General features: G+C 46.1%; 1 protein-coding gene across 1 annotated transcript; it reads left to right on the forward strand.

Annotated features, from left to right (window-relative positions):
• Positions 1 to 2255: 2255 nt before the first annotated feature.
• On the forward strand, positions 2256 to 20633 carry Aars1 (alanyl-tRNA synthetase 1). Its single transcript, XM_070026279.1, has 21 exons — positions 2256 to 2362; positions 4443 to 4607; positions 5467 to 5655; positions 5987 to 6132; positions 7683 to 7874; positions 7966 to 8110; positions 8405 to 8550; positions 9146 to 9254; positions 9399 to 9549; positions 11320 to 11444; positions 11890 to 12034; positions 13445 to 13623; positions 14385 to 14498; positions 15154 to 15360; positions 15792 to 15976; positions 17368 to 17476; positions 17987 to 18100; positions 18623 to 18742; positions 18873 to 18959; positions 19314 to 19427; positions 20087 to 20633. The coding sequence occupies exons 2-21, from the start codon at positions 4464 to 4466 to the stop codon at positions 20270 to 20272; spliced, it is 2907 nt and encodes a 968-aa protein (XP_069882380.1). The 5' UTR covers positions 2256 to 2362; positions 4443 to 4463; the 3' UTR covers positions 20273 to 20633.
• The last annotated feature ends 111 nt before the right edge of the window (positions 20634 to 20744 follow it).

Genomic DNA, 20744 nt, shown 5'->3' on the forward strand with positions numbered 1-20744 from the left:
TCCCAACGGCCGCTCACTGTTCAGGCCAAGCCGCAACCTCATTGGGTGAGGTATGGAAGCCAGTCCTGTCCAGCCAATCAAATGAGGGGAAGTGGGGCGACAATACTTGCGCATGCGCACCAAGGAACTTTGGAAGCAAAACTCCAGCGCTACCATCCAGCTGAGGGCGGCTTTAAGGGGCAGACCTTTGTCCTTTGATTGTGAGTGGTCGCCATCAGTGGGAAGTTCCATGCGGGCTGGACCCTGCCTGGTTTTTATTTTTTACTTTTTAAAATGTATTTTCATTTTTGCCAGTCCTGGGGCTTGAACACAGGGCCTGGACACCTTCCCCAAGCTTCTTTTGCTTAAGGCTAGCGCTCCCTCTACCATGTGATCCACAACGCCACTTCTGGCTTTTTCTATTCATATGGTATTGAGGAAGTGAACCCAGGGCCCCATGCATACAAGGCAAGCACTCTACCATTGAGCCACCTTCCCAGCCTGGAAAGGATGCATTTTCATTGGCTATTTATTCACCAAGTGTGTAACTACTACGGTGTAAGTCCTTAAGAATCAACATTTCAAAAAACAGGCTGGGGGACTGTGGAGGTGGCTTAGTGGTAGAGTGCTTGCCTAGCATGCATGAGGTTCAATTCCTCAGTACCACATAAACAGAAAAAGTTGGAAGTGGCATTGTGGTTCAAGTGGTAGAGCACTAGCCTTGAGCTGAAGAGCTGAAGAGCATGAAGAGTTCATGCACCAAGACCAACAAAAAAGAAAAAGAAAATGCATCCCTCAGGTAGGAGGGGAAGGGACCTTGCCTAATCCGCTGGAGGCCCTGGATTCTATCAACAGTAATCAAAGTTAAGTGGGGTTGGGGAGGAATAGACGGAGCAACGGTAACTCATTTTAAGGTTATTGTGATCAAATGCTAGAGAAACACCTAAGCTACATACACATCAAAAAAGAAAAGAAAGAAAATATAAAAAGAACTTAGACCAGTGCTTGTTGTATACTAAGCACTCAAAAAAAAAAAAAATTGAGCTGGGTTGGGAAGGTGGCTCAATGGTAGAGTGCCTTGCATGCAGTGAGGCTCTGAGTTCAATTCTTCAACACCATAAACAGAAAAAGCCAAAAGTGGTAGAGTGCTCGCCTTGAGCTAAAGAGATGAGGGACAGCGCCCAGGCCCAGAGTTTAAGCACCATGACATTCCCCCCACCCCAACACACACACACACAATGAGTGAGCTGGTATGAACTGGAAAATTAGATGAAATGATTTGGGTTTTTTTCTGAGCTTTTGAGTTTGATCTGTTTGTATATATACTCTTTTACATTAAAAAATAAAAGGAATATATTACCTGCTATGTCTCTAACCAAGCTAAGATTAGCAGTAGTTTAATATGTATGTATTCAGATATATCAGGTAATTTGGAATAATGTAGTTTCAAGTACAAGCTTTGAAGTTAGACAAAAGTTTGCATCTTGACAATATACCTATCTTGTGTGAACTTGGGCAAGATGGTTTCCTCATCTGTGAAAGGATCATAATAAGAATCTGTGAGTTCTGTCGTAAGCCTGTGGCTCATGTCCATAATCCTAGCTACTCAGGAGGCTGAGTTATGTGGATCATGGTTTGAAAACAGCCCAGGCAGGAAAGTCTGTGAGACATCCAATTAACCACTAGAAAACTGGAAGTGGTGCTGTAGCTTAATTGCTAGCATTGAGCAAAAGAGTTTAGGGATAGCGCCCAAGCCCCAGAGTTCAAGCCCCAAGAAGTGCCAAAAAGAAACGAAAGGAACGAAACGAAGGAAGGAAGAAGGAAGGAAGGAAAGAAGGAAGGAAGGAAGGAAGGAAGGAAGGAAGGAAGGAAGGAAGGAAGGACAGAAAGTTCTGCATAGCATTTAGCTTTAACTATAAAGAGAACTAAACCAAGACTTGTGACCTCTACTAAACTCATGGTCCATCCCTCTTGATAACTGCTCAATAAGAGCGACTTTGCAAAAGGAAAAGGTAAAATTCTGGTCTTCAAAGCCAAGATCCAGAAGAAACTCGTGACACACCACGTCTCGTCTGTCCTAGTCATTGCATCAGCCTAATCCAGTTGCCTTCCCAGAAACCAATTAGGAAATTGATTCGCGCTCAGGTTGATTGACATGTACAATAACCAATAGCGTATGGCTATGCTAAGGCGTCGCGGGTCACTTTCCATCTGCGGGCTCTGATTAGATGAAACAGTGCAGATTACTTGCCGGAGACCATCGTAGGCGGGTACAGCTGCGCGCATGCGCCTTTGCGCGGTCAAAGGGGAGAAGTGCTAACTGTGGGCGCCTGGCTGGTGCGCGCTGCGAGTGGTTCGGGACCAGGACCCCAGGGAGAAGCGGGTGAGCCTCGGAAACTGCGGCGTGGCGAGAGGAGCCTGGGGCCTGGGAGGAAAAGGGCGGCCGCTGCAGCAGGGCCCCGGGCCATCTCGCCGGGCCCAGGGAAGCCAGGCCTGGGCTGGAGTGGGAATTTGAGAATGGTGGGCTGGGTTGTTTGGTTGTTTTTGGGGGGAGGAGGAGGGAGGGACGGGGTCCCTTAGAGCGCTGGAGGTGAGTCGGTGGGTTTGCTGAGGACAAAGCAAGAACTTGGAAAGATCACAGTTGCCATCATGTAGTCACCTAAAGCTAAGGTTTTATCTTCCCTGACTTTAATCGTCTAGAGGGCCAGGCCTGGGGCTGGGTGGGCCCGACGGATGGAGTCCTGCCGGAAGCCATCCTCTCTATTATTATTTTGTTGTTGTTGTTGTTGTTTGTCGTGGGGCTTGAACTCTGGGCCTGGCGCTGTCCCTCAGCTCTTCAGCTCAAGGCTCGTGCTCTACCACTTGGGCCACAGCACCACTTCAGGTTTTCTGAGTGGAGATAAGAGCCTCACGGAGATTCTTGCCCAGGCTGGCTTTGAAACGTGATCCTCAGATCTCAGCCTCCTAAGTAGCTAGGATTCCAGGCATAAGCCAAGGGCGCCTGGCTCTCTCAATTCTTAAAGAATAGTATACTGTGAACCTGGAGGGTCATGTTCAGCTGGTGTGTGTATGAATGTGTGTTTGATTCAAGGCCTGGAGCTGTCCCTTAGCTTTTTCATTCAAGGCTGGTGCTCTACTCTACCATTTCAGTCACAACTCTACTTCAGTTTTTTTGGTGGTTAATTGGAGTTAAGAATCTCATGGCCTTTACTGCCTAGTCCGGTTTTGAACTCTGGAAAAAAATAATATCATGGGGGCTGGGAAGGTAGCTCAGCGGTAGAGTGCATGCCTTGCAAGCATGAGGCCCTGGGTTCGATTCCTCAGCACCACATAAACAGAAAAAGCCGGAAGTGGCGCTGTGGCTCCAGTGGTAGAGCGCTAGCCTTGAGCTGAAGAGCTGAGGGACAGCGCCCAGACCCAGAGTTCAGGCCCCATGACTGTCAAAATAAATAAATAAATAAATAAATAATAATAATAATATCATGGATGAAATGATTCTCGTCTACTACAACTCCAAGCAATGATAGATACCCTCAAAAAAAAAAAAAAACCTGTCACTTCTCCCCAGCCTCCCTTCCAGGGAAAGTATAATGTATGTGAGAGAAATTTGAAGTTGTAAAATCATCTTATTTCTCTCTTCTTATTACCTTTCTCTCCTCCCTGGGAAGGCCTACACCATCCTCCTTAGTAATTTTATTTGGAGATGAGAGGTGCTGAGGATTGAAGCCAAGGCCTTGCACATCCTGTATCACTGAGCCACACCCTTAGTTCCTCTCCTTAGTCAACCTAATAAATAGCTAATATTTGGGGTTCTAGTTAGCTTAAGTTACGTAGAGGTAAGTACATTCCTGTACCTTGCAGGCAGGCAGGCAGGCCTTCTACACTTAGCCCCATCCATGGTCCACTGTCATTTTCAGCAGTCTCACCATGATAGCAGACTGCACCTAGATATTCTGACTTTGAGCATGTAGAGTCTTGCACGGTTTTAGACATGATCAACAACAGGGCTTGATGGATCTTTGGAGGTCACCTGCTACGGGTGCACCTGTTATTATAGTCATCATGAATGCCGAACTAAGATTAGAACCCAGTTCTCTTGAGCCTCTGTGACTGTAAGACTATGAGGGCTTTAATCCCTCTTTTTGAATTTCTGGCTGTGGACACTCACTATTTGTTGAATGAACAAAGGCATGGCAGTCCCCTCCTGCTCTATTTTGTGTATTGGTGTATTGAGCCTGTTGACGTTTACATAGGAAGAAGGAATGGATGGGGCTACTGTCTGCTGGTGCAGCTGTTTTTGCTTTGATAAGACTTTAGCCTTGGACCTTATAACAGTCAGGTTTTAGGATCAAACAGATAACCTGTGTCCTGTTTTGACTTGGCTTGAAAAGGCAGGAGTCTTGTGTAATTTTTCCTTTTAATTTTAATTCTCTAATTTTTCTTTGTTTCCCCCCCTTGGTTAGTTCTTTGCGGTGACTTTCAAGATGGACTCTCCCTTAACAGCGAGGGAAATCCGGAAGCGGTTTATAGATTTCTTCCAGAGAAATGAACACACCTATGTTCATTCATCTGCTACCATCCCATTAGATGATCCCACTCTGCTCTTTGCCAATGCAGGCATGAACCAGGTAAAGATTTTTCCCTTTTTTCTTGACTGTCTGTACACATAGGAGGCAGCAGAGCACTGACAGGTTGAAAACACAGCTCCTGGACTCAGACAGAATCCCAATTCTGTCACTTATTTTGTGAGCTTATGGGACTTGATGTCATGAACTTGACTGTGAAATGAAAATAATAATGGTGATTACCTAAAGGTTACAGTGAAAAGTGAATAGATGACCCATCATACAATTAAAATGTATATCAATATGGCACATAGACTTTCACACTTCAGCTGTTATTAACATGCGTTGATTTTGGCATTACTGAGGCCTTGTCCTTGCTAGGTAGATAGAAGGAAATACCAGCCCTCTACATCTAGTCCTTCATCAACTTGTACTAGTTTTACTCTTTTTTTTTTTCTCCCATCATCTTTATTCCTAAGAGAGCATATCAGTTTTAGAATAAGTTCTTCCAGAAGGATGATATAGTAGAGTGGCTAGCCTAGCAAATACAAGGGCCTACATTCAAACCCCAGGACGGCCAAAAAAATACATCAGTGAAAACAAACACATAAAGATGATACAAGCCCTGAACATCAGAGACTTGTAAAGAAGCCCACATTTCACAAGTCAACCTTTGGCTACTCAGGTCTGACAAACCTTTCTCTGAGCCATGATGGCATTGGCAGTGGTAGGGACCTTTAGGGAATTAGATTCAAGAGGAAGTTGTTCCAAGATCAGCTGCTTTTGCTCCGGCTTTACTACTGGGTCTAAGAATCTGTATTCCAGGTTCACTGGGCCTGGGCGCTGTCCCTTAGCTCTTTAGCTCAACGCTAGCACTCTACCACTTGAGCCACAGTACCACTTCTCGTTTTTCTTTTCATAGTTCAAACCCATCTTTCTGAACACAATTGATCCAACTCACCCTATGGCAAAGCTGAGCAGAGCTGCTAATACCCAGAAATGCATTCGGGCTGGAGGCAAACACAATGATCTGGATGATGTGGGCAAGGATGTCTACCATCACACCTTTTTTGAGATGTTGGGCTCCTGGTCTTTTGGAGATTACTTCAAGGTAAGCCCAGCACAGGAGAACTCTTAGAGTTTTGAGCAAGTAGGTCATTTCCTCTTAGGGAACTGGATTCTACTTTTACTTGTTTTAAAACATGGAACATTATCCTCTAGGGGCTGCAGATGTGAGAGGCATTCAGTATTTCTAAGACTTCTTAGGAGAAGTACCTGTCTCTATTTAGATTTCTTATCAAAGTTGACCTTCAATGTGTTTGAATTTATGGTGAAAATATTGTCGTTTCATTTCATGTTCTCAGGATTTAGTTTCTTTCTGCTCTTACGACATATGTTTAGTTTGGCCATGCTCTGTATCTATCTTTTTGTTCTCTTGGCAGGAATTGGCATGTAAGATGGCTCTGGAACTTCTCACCCAGGAGTTTGGCATTCCAGTTGAAAGACTCTATGTTACTTACTTTGGTGGGGATGAAGCAGCTGGCTTAGAACCAGATTTGGAATGTAAACAGATCTGGCAAAATTTGGGGTAAGTGTACAACCCACTTGCTAGGAGTGATTAAACAGTGCCAGAGTGGAGTCATGGGACTTAGATTACATTACTCCATGATCAAACAAATCAGGGACTGGGAAGGTGGCTCAGTGATAGACTGTTTACCTAGCATGCATGAAGCCCTGGGTTCAGTTCCTCAGTACCAGATACACAGAAAAAGCCAGAAGTGGTGCTGTGGTTCAAGTGGTAGAGTACTAGTCTTGAGCAAGTGAAGCTCAGGCAAAAAAAAAAATTCAAATCATATAGAAGAATAAAAAGTAGAAACAAAGGTCCCTAAAGTCATTGTTAATAGACTGATATTTCATATTTAATCTTTTAGGTCTTTTTTGTATTTTTATAGCTCTGTTGTTTTTGTATGTTTGTCTTATTCTACAGAGTGGTATTCTATATATGAGGCATTGTTATTTCTTTTGCAAAGGTAATGGTATCAAATAGCACTAAAACAAAAAGTTGCTAATGATTCATTCCTGTAATCCTAGCTACTCAGGAGGATGAGATCTGAGCATCACAGTTTGAAGCCAGCCTTGGCAGGAAAGTCTGTGAGACTCTTTATCTCCAGTAAACTATCAAAAAGGCCAGAAGTGGAGCTGTGGCTTAAGTGGTAGAGCACTAGTCTTGAGCAAAAGAAACTCAGGAGCTGGGCGCCTGTGGCTCACACCTGTCATCCTAGCTACTCAGGAGGCTGAGATCTGAAGATCATGGTACAAAGTCAGCCCAGGCAGGAAAGTCCTTGACACTCTTATCTCCAATAAACCATAAGAAAACTGGAAGTCATACTGTGGCTCAAGTGGTAGAGTACTAGCCTTGAGCTGAAAAGCTCAGGGACTGTGCCCAGGCCCAGAGTTCAAGCCCACGACAGGGGAAAAAAAAAAAGTCACAGAAAGCACCCAGGACCTGAATTTACCACCCAAAAAAATCTGATCCTATTCAGCATAAACTTTTTCTTTTTTTTTCTTTCTGTGTTCCTTTCTAGGCTAGCTCTAGGCTATTTATTTATTTTTAATTGTGAAAATACTGTACAGAGGGGTTACAATTACTTGGGCAAAATAATGAGTACATTTCTTATCAAGCATTGTATCCTCCTCCTTTGTTTCCCCTTCCTATTCCTTCCCATCCTCCCCCCTGCCTCCCCCCCACTGGATCCTCCTCTCCCCCTTCTCCCCCCCCACCAAAGTTGTAAAGTTTGTTTTTCAACTTAACAACTTGTACATCTCATTGTTGCAATAGGTCCGCCTGTATCCCTGTTTTAATTATTTGTTTTTTCCCTTCCCCTCCACAAATTATACCAACATTATATACAGTGAAAGCAGGGGTTATACTGTGGGGGAGAACACATATATTTGTATTCTATTATAGTCATACTTGAGAAGATCATGTGCTGTTCCTTTAGATGAATTTGTATGTAGGCCAAGAATGGGGACTTCTGTATGGAAATCATAAAAGATTTCCTTTTGTGGTAAAAGGAAGTCCAAGCAGAATTCTTTTCATTGGTTATAACTGGGCTTAATCTTCCCTGCTCCATGAAGGTTGGATGACACCAAAATCCTACCTGGCAACATGAAGGATAACTTCTGGGAAATGGGGGACACGGGCCCGTGTGGCCCCTGCAGCGAGATCCACTATGACCGCATCGGCGGTCGGGATGCCGCGCACCTTGTCAACCAGGATGACCCAAACGTACTAGAGATCTGGAATCTTGTGTTCATCCAGTATAACAGGTAGCTACTGTGTTCTGGTCCACTCCTGCTAAGAGCAGTCCCTTTCCTGGAGAGTCCGTGCTTCAACTTCCTCTTCCTCTGGTTTGCACAGGGAAATGGATGGTGTTCTAAAACCTCTTCCCAAGAAAAGTATCGACACAGGGATGGGCCTGGAGCGACTGGTGTCTGTGTTACAGAACAAGATGTCCAACTATGACACTGACCTTTTTGTTCCTTACTTTGAAGCGATTCAGAAGGTAGAGGCTTGCAGGCTGGACTTTTGGTGTTGCCAAAGATAAGTGAACAGACGCTTTGCCAGCCAAGGGTACCTGTTGCCTATCTCGTTGCTAATAGCATGAGATTGCATGAGGTTGTATTGGTGAGCATAGAGGACTAGCCCTTATTCCCTCGCTGTCACCTTCCTTGGGGTTATGAGATCTGGTGATACAGTCATCGTTTCTCCTGATGCTTCTCAATTCCCCAGAAACCACCTCGGGCAGAGCAGCACAAAGGCTGTCTTGTGATGGGCCACCTTCTGTGTTTCCCTGTAGGGCACAGGTGCCCGGCCATACACCGGGAAAGTCGGTGCTGAGGACGTTGATGGGATTGACATGGCCTATAGGGTGCTGGCTGACCATGCTCGGACCATCACTGTGGCACTGGCTGATGGTGGCCGGCCTGACAACACAGGGCGGGGGTGAGTAAATGTTATGCTCTGGGCCAGGTTTTGAACTGTGAGTTTGGGGACTGTGTGAAACTTATTCTTTTCTTTGTCTTTGAGTAAGCAGAAGATCCCCACTTTCCTATTCCTACTTTTTGGTGTCTCGGTTATGTTTAACACATGCTACCATTTTAAACTTTGGAGAAATATAGAGGCTAGGGATCATATTTAAGGTTGTTGGATGGGATATTGGTAGAGGCAACTTAGGGGTAAGTGTTGAGGTAGCCCCAAAAAACTCCATTACTGGCAGACAGGGCCTAGCATCACATGCATGTGTTCTCATTTTGCCTCTCATGATAACCAAACATTGAAGGACAACAAAACTAGGATTTTTCCTAGGTAATCCTTGACATGAAGTTGTAGAGGAGTTGTATGATACTGAGTTCATGCTTGAATTAACACAGAGATCTTGGAGAACATAGAGGGATGCAGGCTTAAGCTAGAAGAAAATATCTTCAAGAGCAGGACAGAAAGTTGGTCATATTACTTTGGGTAGAATTCCAAAGGAGCTAGGACAGAGCCCTTAGCTGAGAATGTTGTATGGAAAGGCATTAGAGTCTGCCCCTTACAGGTACGTGTTACGACGGATTCTCCGCCGGGCTGTGCGCTACTCCCATGAGAAACTCAATGCCAGCAGGGGTTTCTTTGCTACGTTGGTTGATGTTGTTGTCCAATCCCTGGTATGTATAATTCCCTGCTTGCCTCTCACATACTGAAGCCACAGTCTAAAAGGGGCAAGGTGGGGAGTGATATACTAATAATGGGTTTGTAATGGGGGGGGGTGTCCTGAAATAGCCTCTGGCTTCATTGAACTCCTTTGTCAGGGAGATGCATTTCCTGAGCTAAAGAAGGACCCAGATATGGTGAAAGACATCATTAATGAAGAAGAAGTGCAGTTTCTGAAGACTCTAAGCAGGGGGCGTCGCATCCTGGACCGAAAAATCCAGAGCCTGGGAGATTGCAAGACCATTCCAGGTAAGGCCTGCTTTGGCCTTCCTCTGTCTGTGCTGTGACATCTTTTTCTTGTTTTTGTTTTTGTTTTTGTCAGTCATGGGGCTTGAACTCTGGGCCTGGGCGCTGTCCCTCAGCTCTTCAGCTCAAGGCTAGCACTCTACCACTTGAACCACAGCATCACTTCAGGCTCTTTCTGTTTATGTGGTGCTGAGGAATTTAACCCAAGGCCTTATGCGTGCGAGGCAAGCGCTCTACCACTGAGCCACCTTCCCAGCCCTATGACATCTTTCTGGGAAAGGCAATCCCTCTTTCACAAACGGACACTAGATTCTCGTGTTCATTGAAGTTGAACGAAGAGTTAAACTGCTTTTAGTGTAAAGTAGGATTTTTAGAGTGAAGTAATAAAAGTAGTAGTAATTTGTTGTGGTGAGATATTAATACAGAAGAAAAAGTAAAAGTCCTTTCCCAAGTTCATTTCTCAGAGGTAGCATCTTTTAGGAATCTAGTATAAACCCAAGCATGGTGGTACAGGCCTGTAATCTCAGCACTTGGGAGGAGAAAGATTCACACCAGACTGGCTACCTACTCACACTATGTCTGCAACAACAAAAAAGAGAGCTTAGAAATGTCAATGAGCCCTGGCATTTGTGGCTCACCCCTGTAATCCTACCTACTCAGGAGGCTGAGATCTGAGGATCATGGTTCAAAGCCAGTTCAGGCAGGAAACTCCATGAGACTCTTATCTCCAATTAACCACCAGAAAACCAGAAGTGGTGCTGTGGTTCAAGTGGTAGAGTGCTCGCCTCAAGCTGAAGTTGCTCAGAGACAGAGTTCAAGTCCACAACAAAAAAAAAAAAAAGAAAAAGAAAAATGTCAATGAAATCTCCGCATAGCTAATATATGCTAATTGAAAGGAAATCTGATGTATAACTATTAGGATTTTATATAGTTTATTACAATTAACATGTAAATTTTTTTTTTTGGGGGGTCCGATCATGGGGCCTGAACTCTGGGCCTGGGCGCTGTCCCTCACCTCTTCAGCTCAAGGCTAGTGCTCTACCACTTGAGCCACAGTGCCACTTCCAGCTTTTTTCTTTTTGCTTATGTGGTGCTGAGGAATCGAACCCAGGGCCTCAGGCATGCAAGGCAAGCGCTCTACCACTGAGCCACCTTCCCAGCCCCAACATGTAAAATTTTATAGGTGTTTGTATATGTCTCTATATATAGACATACATATATATTAATTTTATTTTTTATTTTTTTTGTGCCAGTCCTGGGGCTTGTTCCTGAGCTTCTTTTTGCTCAAGGCTATCACTCTACTACTTGAGCCACAGCTTTGTTTCCGTCTTTTTTTGTTTTTGTTTTTGTTTGTTGGAGATAAGAGTCTAACAGGCTTTCCTCCCTGGGCTGGCTTCAAACCCCAATCCTCAGATCTCAGCCTCCTGAGTAGCTAGATTACAGGTGTGATTCACCAGTGCCTGGCCTGTATTTGCTTTTTTTTTTTCAAGCATAGATGTACCATTTTACAGTTTACTTTATTTAGACTTTTTTTTCCCTTTTTATTGACATACAGAAAGAAAAAGTTCTGATGAATCAGAACTTTGCCAGAAGACTTGGTAGTGCTTTCTAACGTCAGTGCTCCCGGGCATGATGGGTATTCTGACAGGCCCACAGGGAGACAGTTTGCATTGCCTCAGATCCCTTCTGTAATCCCGTCATCTTCCGGGGAGGGCTGGACATGGAAGGAGGGGGCTGCCCAAGCTATTTTGACATATTTCTTTCATGCTATAGGAGACACTGCTTGGCTCCTGTATGACACCTATGGGTTCCCAGTGGATCTCACAGGACTGATTGCTGAAGAGAAGGGCCTGGTGGTAGACATGGATGGCTTTGAAGAGGAGAGGAAACTGGCTCAGGTAGAGAAATGTGGAGCGTGAGACTGCAAATATGACGTTCCTTCTGTTAAAATGTTTAGAATCCTTTCCCTAGACCAGCTGGTGGCACTTCTGCTCCCAGGGGCCATTTAGCAATGATGTGTGTGACATTTTAGTTTTCTAGGCAAGTGTTCCTCTAATTGGCAGAGTCCAGGGTTGCTGCTTAACACACTGCAGTATAAGAGGGCACCTCTCCAATGAAGAATATACTTTTACTTCCTGTATTGTTTAGCAAATTTGAATACTTTTTTTTGGGGGGGGGGGGGGGCGGTGCTTCCAAGACTAAGAGTTGAACTTTATCCGATGCTTTCACTCATTGACTGGGATTCTACCAACCTGAGCCATGCCTCCAACCCCCAAGTTTGAATTCTTTAAAATTCTTTTTCCCTATTTTAAAGTAACTAGTGCCTGTTTCTCTTCCTGGCAGCTAAAGTCCCAGGGCAAAGGAGCAGGTGGGGAAGACCTTATTATGCTGGACATTTATGCTATTGAAGAGCTCCGGGCAAAGGGTTTGGAAGCCACGGATGATTCACCGAAGTATAATTACCATTCAGACTCCAGCGGCAGCTATGGTACGTTGTTGGGGTCTTTCTGCTGCTGTGCTGTCTGTCCTTATCTAGGGGATTTTGAGAGACGAGTCTCAAGTTGAGGTGACCAGCAGTTCTTCTGCATCCTCTCCTGTGTGCTACAGTGATGCTGTGCACTTCCATTCCATACACACCCTTCCTCGGCCAGTGGTTTTCCTAATTTTATTTTGCAATAATAGTGACAGTAAGTTGTAAGAAAAAAAAAAATTAAAAGCCTGTAGAGAGCCCATGAACCCTTCATTCACTAGTTTCCCCTGATTTTAAAACTTAGAGGAAACAAGGCAAGAGACCTTGAAGCAGTCCACAGTGTCTACAGAATTTTGCATCATATAATAGCATTCTAAAGAAACAAACAGTTCCGGGCACCAATGGCTCACACCTGTAATCCTAGCTACTCAGGAGGCTGAGATCTGAGAATCAGGGTTCAAAGCCAGCCCCGGCAGGAAAGTCTGGGAGACTCTTATCTCCAATAAACCAATAGAAAACCGGAAGTGCTGTGGCTCAAGCGGTAGAGCACTCACCTTGACCTGAAGAGCGCAGGAACAGCGCCCAAGCCCATAATTTAAGCCCCATGACCAACAAAAACAAAAAGAAAGAAAGAAACAGCCAGGTGTCAGTGGCTCACACCTGTAATCCTAGTTACTCAGAAGGCAATCTGAGGATTGTGATTCAACACTCAGGCCCTGAGTTCAAGCCCCATTACTGACAAAAAACAAAAAAACAAAAAAAAAAAATCAAGAAATGTTTTTGCTTTGTGTGACACTATCTTCACACCAAAATATAAACAAGTGAGCCACACACTGATTTTACTCTTTTTTTTTTAATTTTGTTTTTTGGTGCTGATAATGGAACTTAAACTCATGGCATTGTACTTTTACATTCAAAGCTGGTGCTCTACCACTAGAGTCATGCCTCCACTTCTAACTTTCTGCTGGTTAATTGGAGACGAGTCTCTTAGAATCGTCTGCTCAAGCTACTTTTGAACTGTGATCCTCAGATCTCAGCCACTTGAGTACCTAGGATGGCAGGTGTGAGCACTCGGCACCTGGCTTGAATATATTCTTTGTGATCTTGAACTTGGAAATGTATTACTACTCCTATATGTCTAGTCAGATTTACCAAGTTTCTGGCTAGTTTCTGAGATCTAGTGTAACCAACTGTCCAGTTTTCTCAGAGCTGTCTCAGTGCGAACACTGGAAGCCTGCAACCCAGGAAACTTGGTCAGTGACTGTCCCAGTTTCCTGGGACAAACAATCACCAGCCTGGGTGTTAATTCCTTAGGGAGAAACCAGCAGACTAGGGTTTTGGTTGTTTTTTTTTTTGTGGAGTCTAATGGGCTTGCTTCCAAAACAAAGTTATTGATTGTCTTCCCCTGTCTACATTTCCATGGAGCAGCTTTTGAGAGCACAGTGGCTACAGTGCTGGCTCTGCGCAGGGAGAAGATGTTTGTGGAAGAGGTGTCCACCGGCCAGGAGTGTGGAGTGGTACTGGACAAGACTTGTTTCTATGCTGAGCAGGGAGGGCAGATCTACGACGAAGGCTACCTCGTGAAGGTCGATGACAGCAGTGACGATGTGAGCCATCCCTTCCCTCCTTGTTAGCCAGGGAGGGCTGGGTGGTGCCTTGGACTTGTTTGGCTCCCTAGCACTCTGCCCTAAGGGAGCACAGACACATCACAGGTCCAGGTTGGGCTCTGTTGTTAATGTTTCTACAGCTGAGGAAGTTGTATCTCAGCCCTTGGGGACCCTTGTAAGAGAATTCTTGACACCAGCATACAAAGGCTGACCACTCAGCTCTTACATACGTTCCTTATAAATAAGGAAAAGCAGCTCTCTGCTAGCAAACATTCTTGTAGAAAGTTCTGCCCCTCCTAAGGCCTCTGATTTCTAACAGTAGCTTTTGAATTCTCTAAGATACTCATTGTTATTTTTATTTGTATATTTAGTATAAATAATGGTAGCACATATATGTATATACATATAGATTACTATTAAAGTTTTTCTTAGGGAATATGTAAATTTCATTTTGTGTCGGTCCTGGGGCTTGAACTCAGGGTCTGGTCACTGTCCCTGAGCTCATTTGTTCAAGGTTAGTTAGACTCTACCACTTTAAGCCACAGCACCACTTGTAACAGTGTGAAGAGACTTTTCGTTTATGTATATATGTGTGTGTACATATATATATATATATATATATATATATTTGTGTATATATGTATACATATATGTGCAGTTTATACATTTATACACGTTGTGTATATATTTGAACTTGTGTACATGAGTACATAGAGGATTGATTCTTTTTGACTATTACTGGTCTCCTGCTTGACTCCTAGAAAACTGAATTTACAGTGAAGAATGCGCAGGTGCGAGGAGGGTATGTGCTGCACATAGGAACGATCTATGGCAGCCTGAAGGTGGGGGATCAAGTCCGGCTGTTTCTTGATGAGGTAAGTTGCATTGTGCTGTCCTCCATTGGATCTAGTTAGTAATCACCTCCTTTGGCTTTAGATTACCCATCCTTTTTGTCCTTCCTATGAGAAATGGTAAGCATAGTGCAGGAGTAAATTGTAGCGCATTTTGCACTTGGTGGATTGTGTGGGTGTGACTACCAGTAACCCTGAGTGTTCCTATTAACATCATTTTACCAGGGTCTTCTACTCACATCCTGTAGACTGCTTTCACAGATAGCGTTCCTAGCCTCAGTTTGCCTCAGTTTCTTCTTAAGGAGCCAGATGTAGTGGCACATGCCTGTAATCACAGCTTTTGGGATGCTAAGGCAAAAGGACTGCAGGAAGAGATATTCAAGGCCAGCTAGGGATACATAGTGATACCCTGCCTCAATGAAGGTGGGGGGGACTGCGAGGAGGGACAGACATTTGGCCATAGTTAATTGTTGTCTCTAGCAGTAGGAGGAGGAGGAGGACATGACTCTTCTGTTCATGGTATACATCACTTCTCATGTCCTCTTGGCCAGAATGTTGTCACATGGCTACACTGCTAAGAAATGAGGGTTTCACTCTGACCATCCATGTGTCGAGCTAAGAATTCTAGTATGTGGGGACTATTGGCAGTCTGACCTCTACTCGTATCTCCCTGTTATAGCCCCGGCGGAGACCTGTGATGAGCAACCACACAGCTACCCACATTCTGAACTTCGCCCTGCGCTCGGTGCTTGGTGAGGCTGATCAGAAAGGCTCACTCGTTGCTCCTGACCGCCTCCGCTTTGACTTCACTGCCAAGGGAGCTATGTCTACTCAACAGATCAAGAAGGCCGAAGAGATTGCTAACGAGATGATTGAGGCAGCCAAGGTAGCGGGGCCTAGATCTAAATTTTTCGGTCGTAAACCTCACCCTTTGCTACAGCATCACAGAGACCCAGCCTCCCCATGCTCACACTCTGCTGTACCATGACCTCTCTTGCATGTAGATTTGTTAAAGCAATGCTCGCCAGACACTTTGATATTGGTAGTGGTTGGTACAGAGGGAAAGGAAGTCTGTGATCTGTTCCCTCCGTAGACTCTTCTAGTTGTGTGCAATGCATTCACAATTTAACAACAAAGATGGCAAGGTCCACCTCTGGACTCCCTTGCCTTGCATGTGGCACATTATTTCAGAAGGCTCAGGGCGTGTGCCAGATAGAGCCAGGGTTAGATCCTTAGCATTGTGCTCTCTCTACTGCCTCTTACTGCAGCTTTTGAGACTTTTCCCCAGCATTTTTTCCTATTTTCTTCCTATGGCAGCCCGTCTATACCCAGGATTGTCCCCTGGCAGCAGCAAAAGCCATCCAGGGCCTGCGGGCGGTGTTTGATGAGACTTATCCTGACCCTGTGCGAGTCGTTTCCATTGGAGTCCCAGTGTCCGACCTGTTGGATGACCCCTCTGGGCCTGCTGGCTCTCTCACTTCAGTTGAATTCTGTGGGGGAACGTGAGTACCACAGGAGGAGCAGCAATAAGGGAGTCATCTTGGCATCACCTTTGAGGACCAGTCATTTTCTTCTCTGGTCATGCCAGGATAGAATCCAGGGTTTTACCTACCCCAGGAAAGCACTCTACCACTAAGCTATATCCCCATTTCTGTAGTTGGAATGAAATCCTCAGCAATGTGCTTGTCAAGTAACACTGTCAATTATCTTAGCATCCTAATGCTTCACTTAGGTCCCTTAGTGTCTGGTTAATATTCTTGAGTTTGTGATGAAATGTTCTTCCAAGGAAGAAAAGCATGATTGCTTGTTAGGATTGAGTCAGTCCTAATAGTGTAGAGTGCTCAGGGATCTCCCGCTCTATTTCCAGTCCACACCCTGATTCCTGGCGACCATCTGATTCCCTTTGAGTCCATTGTCTCAGAGCCCTGTTTCACACCGTGTAGCTCATGGAGTGTTTTGGGGAAGATCATGGTGGCCTAGAAAATTCTTTGTTCCAACAGAAGCCCAGTATTAAAAAACAGGGGGGGGGGGGGGGGCTGGGATGGCTCAGTGGTAGAGCTCTTGCCTTGCAGTTAGGAAATAAGGCCTCTTTGCTTGGCCAGGAGCTGGTGACTCAATGCCTGTAATCCTAACTACTTAGAAGGCTGAGATTTAAGGATCCCAGTTCAAAGCCAGCCCAGATAGGAAAGTCCAGGAGAATCTTACTTCCAATTAACCACCCAAAATCCAGAAATGGAAGTATAGCTAGAGTGGTAGAGCACTAGCCTTGAGTACAAAAGCTCAGGACAGTGCCCAGGCCTTGAGTTCAAGTCCTAGGACTAGCATGTGCAAGTCCATGTGCGCGAGCGCATGTTCGTGCCCGCATGTGTGTGTGTGTGTGTGCGCGCGTACACACACACACACACACCTATTTGCTTAAAGGATTGTAGTAAGATTTTTTTTGGTGGGGGGAGGGGGGACCTTGAACTCAGGGCCTGAATGCTGTCCCTGAGCTCTTTTATTCAAGGCTAGTACTCAGTTGTATGACTTGCGGTTTTCTGATGGTTACTTGGAGATAGAATCTCTAAGACTTTCCTGTCCATGCTGGCTTTGAACCATACTCCTCAGATCTCCTGAGTAGCTAGAATTACAGGCCTGAGCCACCAGTGCCTGGCTTGTGGTAAGATTTTAAAAGTAATCATCCAGTTTTCTCACCCAGTGAGAAAAAGTATAAGTCATTTACACATGAGAAAACAGAGAAGAGAGATGGTGTCTTGCTCAGAACTAGGACATCCTCAAACCTGAGCTTTGTCTGCTCTCTTCCCTTCCTCCTATTTTTGGACTTGAAGCACTGTTCCCTGCCAGTGGCTCCTGGGCTTCCTCCTCACCATGGCCTTTCTGTTCTACCTCTCAGGCATCTGCAGAACTCAAGTCATGCAGGAGCCTTTGTGATTGTGACTGAAGAAGCTATTGCCAAGGGTATTCGGAGGATTGTTGCTGTTACAGGTGCTGAAGCCCAGAAGGTAAGCAGATCAGGCTAGCATGGGGCTTAGGCGAACAATATTCTGTGTCTGCTGCAGTGAGAAGGAAGGTACAGACTGCCATCTCCACATGTCCTCCGCTTATCTTGCCTGGCAGAAACAGTGACCACCGCTATCATGCTTAATCTCTGAAATATTTTGAGTATACTGAGTGCCAAGTGCCAGCATAAAGGGTCAGTTGCTCTAGTGTTGGGACCGCTTAGCTTGTTCTGAATCCTGAGGGTTGATCATGTCAAAGAGTAAAAAGGGCTCCTGATAGCTAAGTTCACAGTCCCCCGCTGACCCTGAGTGAGCGTCCAGTCCTTGCTGATGGCTGTGTGAGGCAGTGCTCTTTCTGGGCCAGAAGGCTACCAGCATTTGCTCCCTGAAAGAAAGAACCGTGCGTCTTGGGTGTATGCTCTACAACCTGCTGTTAGTACTTCTACAGCTGTGCACAAACCATTGTCACACAACTAACCTGCCTAGTTACAGTTCTGATTCTCCTCCTCTCAGGCCCTCAGGAAGGCAGACAGCTTGAAGAAATCTCTGTGTGTCATGGAGGCCAAAGTGAAGGCCCAGACCGCCCCCAATAAGGATGTTCAGAGGGAGATCGCTGATCTTGGTGAGGTAGGGGTGGCCTCCCTTTTGCCTTAGCACCTGTTTCTTAAGCCTACGGAGTAAGACCTGTCCTGTTCTTGAAGAACCCCAAGAGGAGCCACTAAGGTCCTGCTTCTCTGGGTTCATGGACTTCTCTTGTTCCGCTGCTTCGCAAAGGGGACCCCATGGATCTTCCCAGAGACCTCTGGGCCTTGCTTGCTGCTCCCAGTTCTGTGCCACCTGAATGGCACTGAGAGGGACTTGGGGCAGTATGGTGGGACCCCACTGTTTCCAAGCCACCTGGTGTTTCTAAGTATTTATGGCTCCTAGTAAACCCTGTCAGGCTGTGTTCAAGACCTGGTCTGTGCTCGGAATCCTCATTAAGCCTCTTCTTTCTCATCCAGCCCTTGCTAATGACAGTTGCTGCAATTGCTCAAAGCCAGCAAACACCTTGATGTTTTGGTTCATAGACTGAGAAGAGTGGGATGGGGCTGGAGCCTCATCCTAGCTTCTTGTAGCCCAGACTCTGATGGGTTTTTGGCCTGCTTTCAGGCCCTGGCCACCGCCGTCATCCCCCAGTGGCAGAAGGACGAACTGAGGGAGACTCTGAAATCTCTGAAGAAGGTCATGGATGACCTTGACCGGGCCAGCAAAGCTGATGTCCAGAAGCGAGTGAGTCCTAGCGGCGTGGGTGGCTGGAAGGGAGTCGAGAAGATTTCCTCCAAGAAACTGGAAAGACTGCTGCCTGGGTTTGGGGGGTCTAGGCCCATGGCCTGAACTTCTCTCCTGGATTTGGTTACAGGTGTTGGAGAAGACAAAGCAGCTCATTGACAGTAACCCCAACCAGCCCCTGGTCATCCTGGAGATGGAGAGCGGCGCCTCAGCCAAGGCAACCAGGGGTTGGGGTTCAGGCCTGTCCTGTCTGTCTGCCTCATGTCCCCTTCCCTCCTGCCTCATCAGCCCTTGGTGGCTGGGTGGGCTTTGTAGCTCTGGGTTACTCTAGGATTAAAGTCAGACTGAACCCTAGGGGAGATCTGGTGACCAGAAGGGGGACCAGCTCCCCGGAGGTAGAAGGCAGAACTCAGAGCTAGTGTGTGGGCAGGGCCCTGTGCTTGGTTCTTGGCCATCTGAGCTCTTGGAAGGGGCTAGGGTCCTGCTCTAAGGGCTGAACTCTGCAAATTCCCTTGTGGAGAGCAGGGTCCCCTGCCCAGAGCTGTGTCCTGAAACCAGGTTCTATCCACAGGCTCTGAATGAAGCCTTGAAGCTGTTCAAGACACACTCCCCTCAGACATCGGCCATGCTCTTCACCGTGGACAATGAGGCTGGCAAGATAACATGCCTGTGTCAAGTTCCCCAGGTCAGAACTGCCTGCAGTCTGGCTCCAAACCCTGAATCTGTTGTGCTAGCGGAAGTGCCAAGTCTCTTCTGAGCTTGGTTCTTAGTGTTTGTGTTCGTGGAGCCCCTGTAGGAAACATGATCTCCTGCCCAACTGTTTATCACCTCCAGTGCCCTTCATCTCAGGCCTTTTTTTTTTTTTTTTCCCAGTCATGGGGCTTGAACTCTGGGCTTGGGTGCTATACTCAGCTCTTTAGCTCAAGGCGAGTGCCCTACCACTTGAGCCACAGGGCCACTTCTGGTTTTCTAGTGGTTTATTGGAGATAAGAGTCTCACGGACTTTCCTTGCCTGGGCTGGCTCTGAACCACAGTCCTCAGATCTCAGCCTCCTGAGTAGCTAGGATTACAGACGTGAGCTACCGGTGCCCGGCTCATCTCAGGCCTTCTTGATGGTGAATGTTTAACTGTGCTGGCTGATACCTGGCTTTGCCACTTGCCTTTGTCCTGACAGTAGCCAGTGGCTGCTCCCCTATGACACTAGATAGAGTCCATCTGGACCTCTAGTAGCATTACCCTGGGCAGGGGTAGATGTCAATAGCTACTTAACTTTCTTTGTCCCTTCATTCACCCCCTCCAGCCCATCCTCAGTTCTAACTCCCACTTCCCTTTCCTATCTTCCAGAATGCAGCCAACCGGGGCCTGAAAGCCAGTGAGTGGGTGCAGCAAGTGTCAGGCCTGATGGATGGCAAAGGTGGTGGCAAGGATGTGTCTGCCCAGGCCACGGGCAAAAATGTGGGCTGCCTGCAGGAGGCGCTGCAGCTGGCCACTTCGTTTGCTCAGCTCCGCCTAGGAGACGTCAAGAACTGAGCCAGAGGAACAGCCCTCACTGGAAGTGTCTGTCAGCCAGATGCATCAGTCTAGCCAGAAGCTTTCCATCTGCCACAAGAACAGTTGACTTTTGGGACCTCTAAGTAACCCTATCCGTCCTAACCTAGAAGTAACTGGAACACACCTGGATCCACTCTATGACTCATTGTCCCTTTGTATTTACTGCTCTGAGCTTTTCACATCAGCACCATCTGTCTACAACCACTACCCGAGAATCACTATTTAATTATCCTCATGCTCGTTCCTACAGCAAGTTTTCTCCCCACCTTCAGGATTCTGGGTCTGCAATAGGAAACCTTTTTAATTGCAGAGAATAAAAGGACCATGTGCAATACCTTGATGATGCCTTGCCGTTTCCATCCTTCCTGTAAGGGGCCCCTGTCACATAACCTCTGGCTCCCTGGGTGTCTAGATATAGGCCAAGGCCCTACCTGATTTCTGTTTACAGTCC

The sequence above is a fragment of the Dipodomys merriami genome, unplaced genomic scaffold, assembly GCF_024711535.1.
Source record: "Dipodomys merriami isolate MVZ:Mamm:240054 unplaced genomic scaffold, mDipMer1.0.p SCAF_176, whole genome shotgun sequence".
Lineage (NCBI taxonomy): Eukaryota > Metazoa > Chordata > Mammalia > Rodentia > Heteromyidae > Dipodomys > Dipodomys merriami.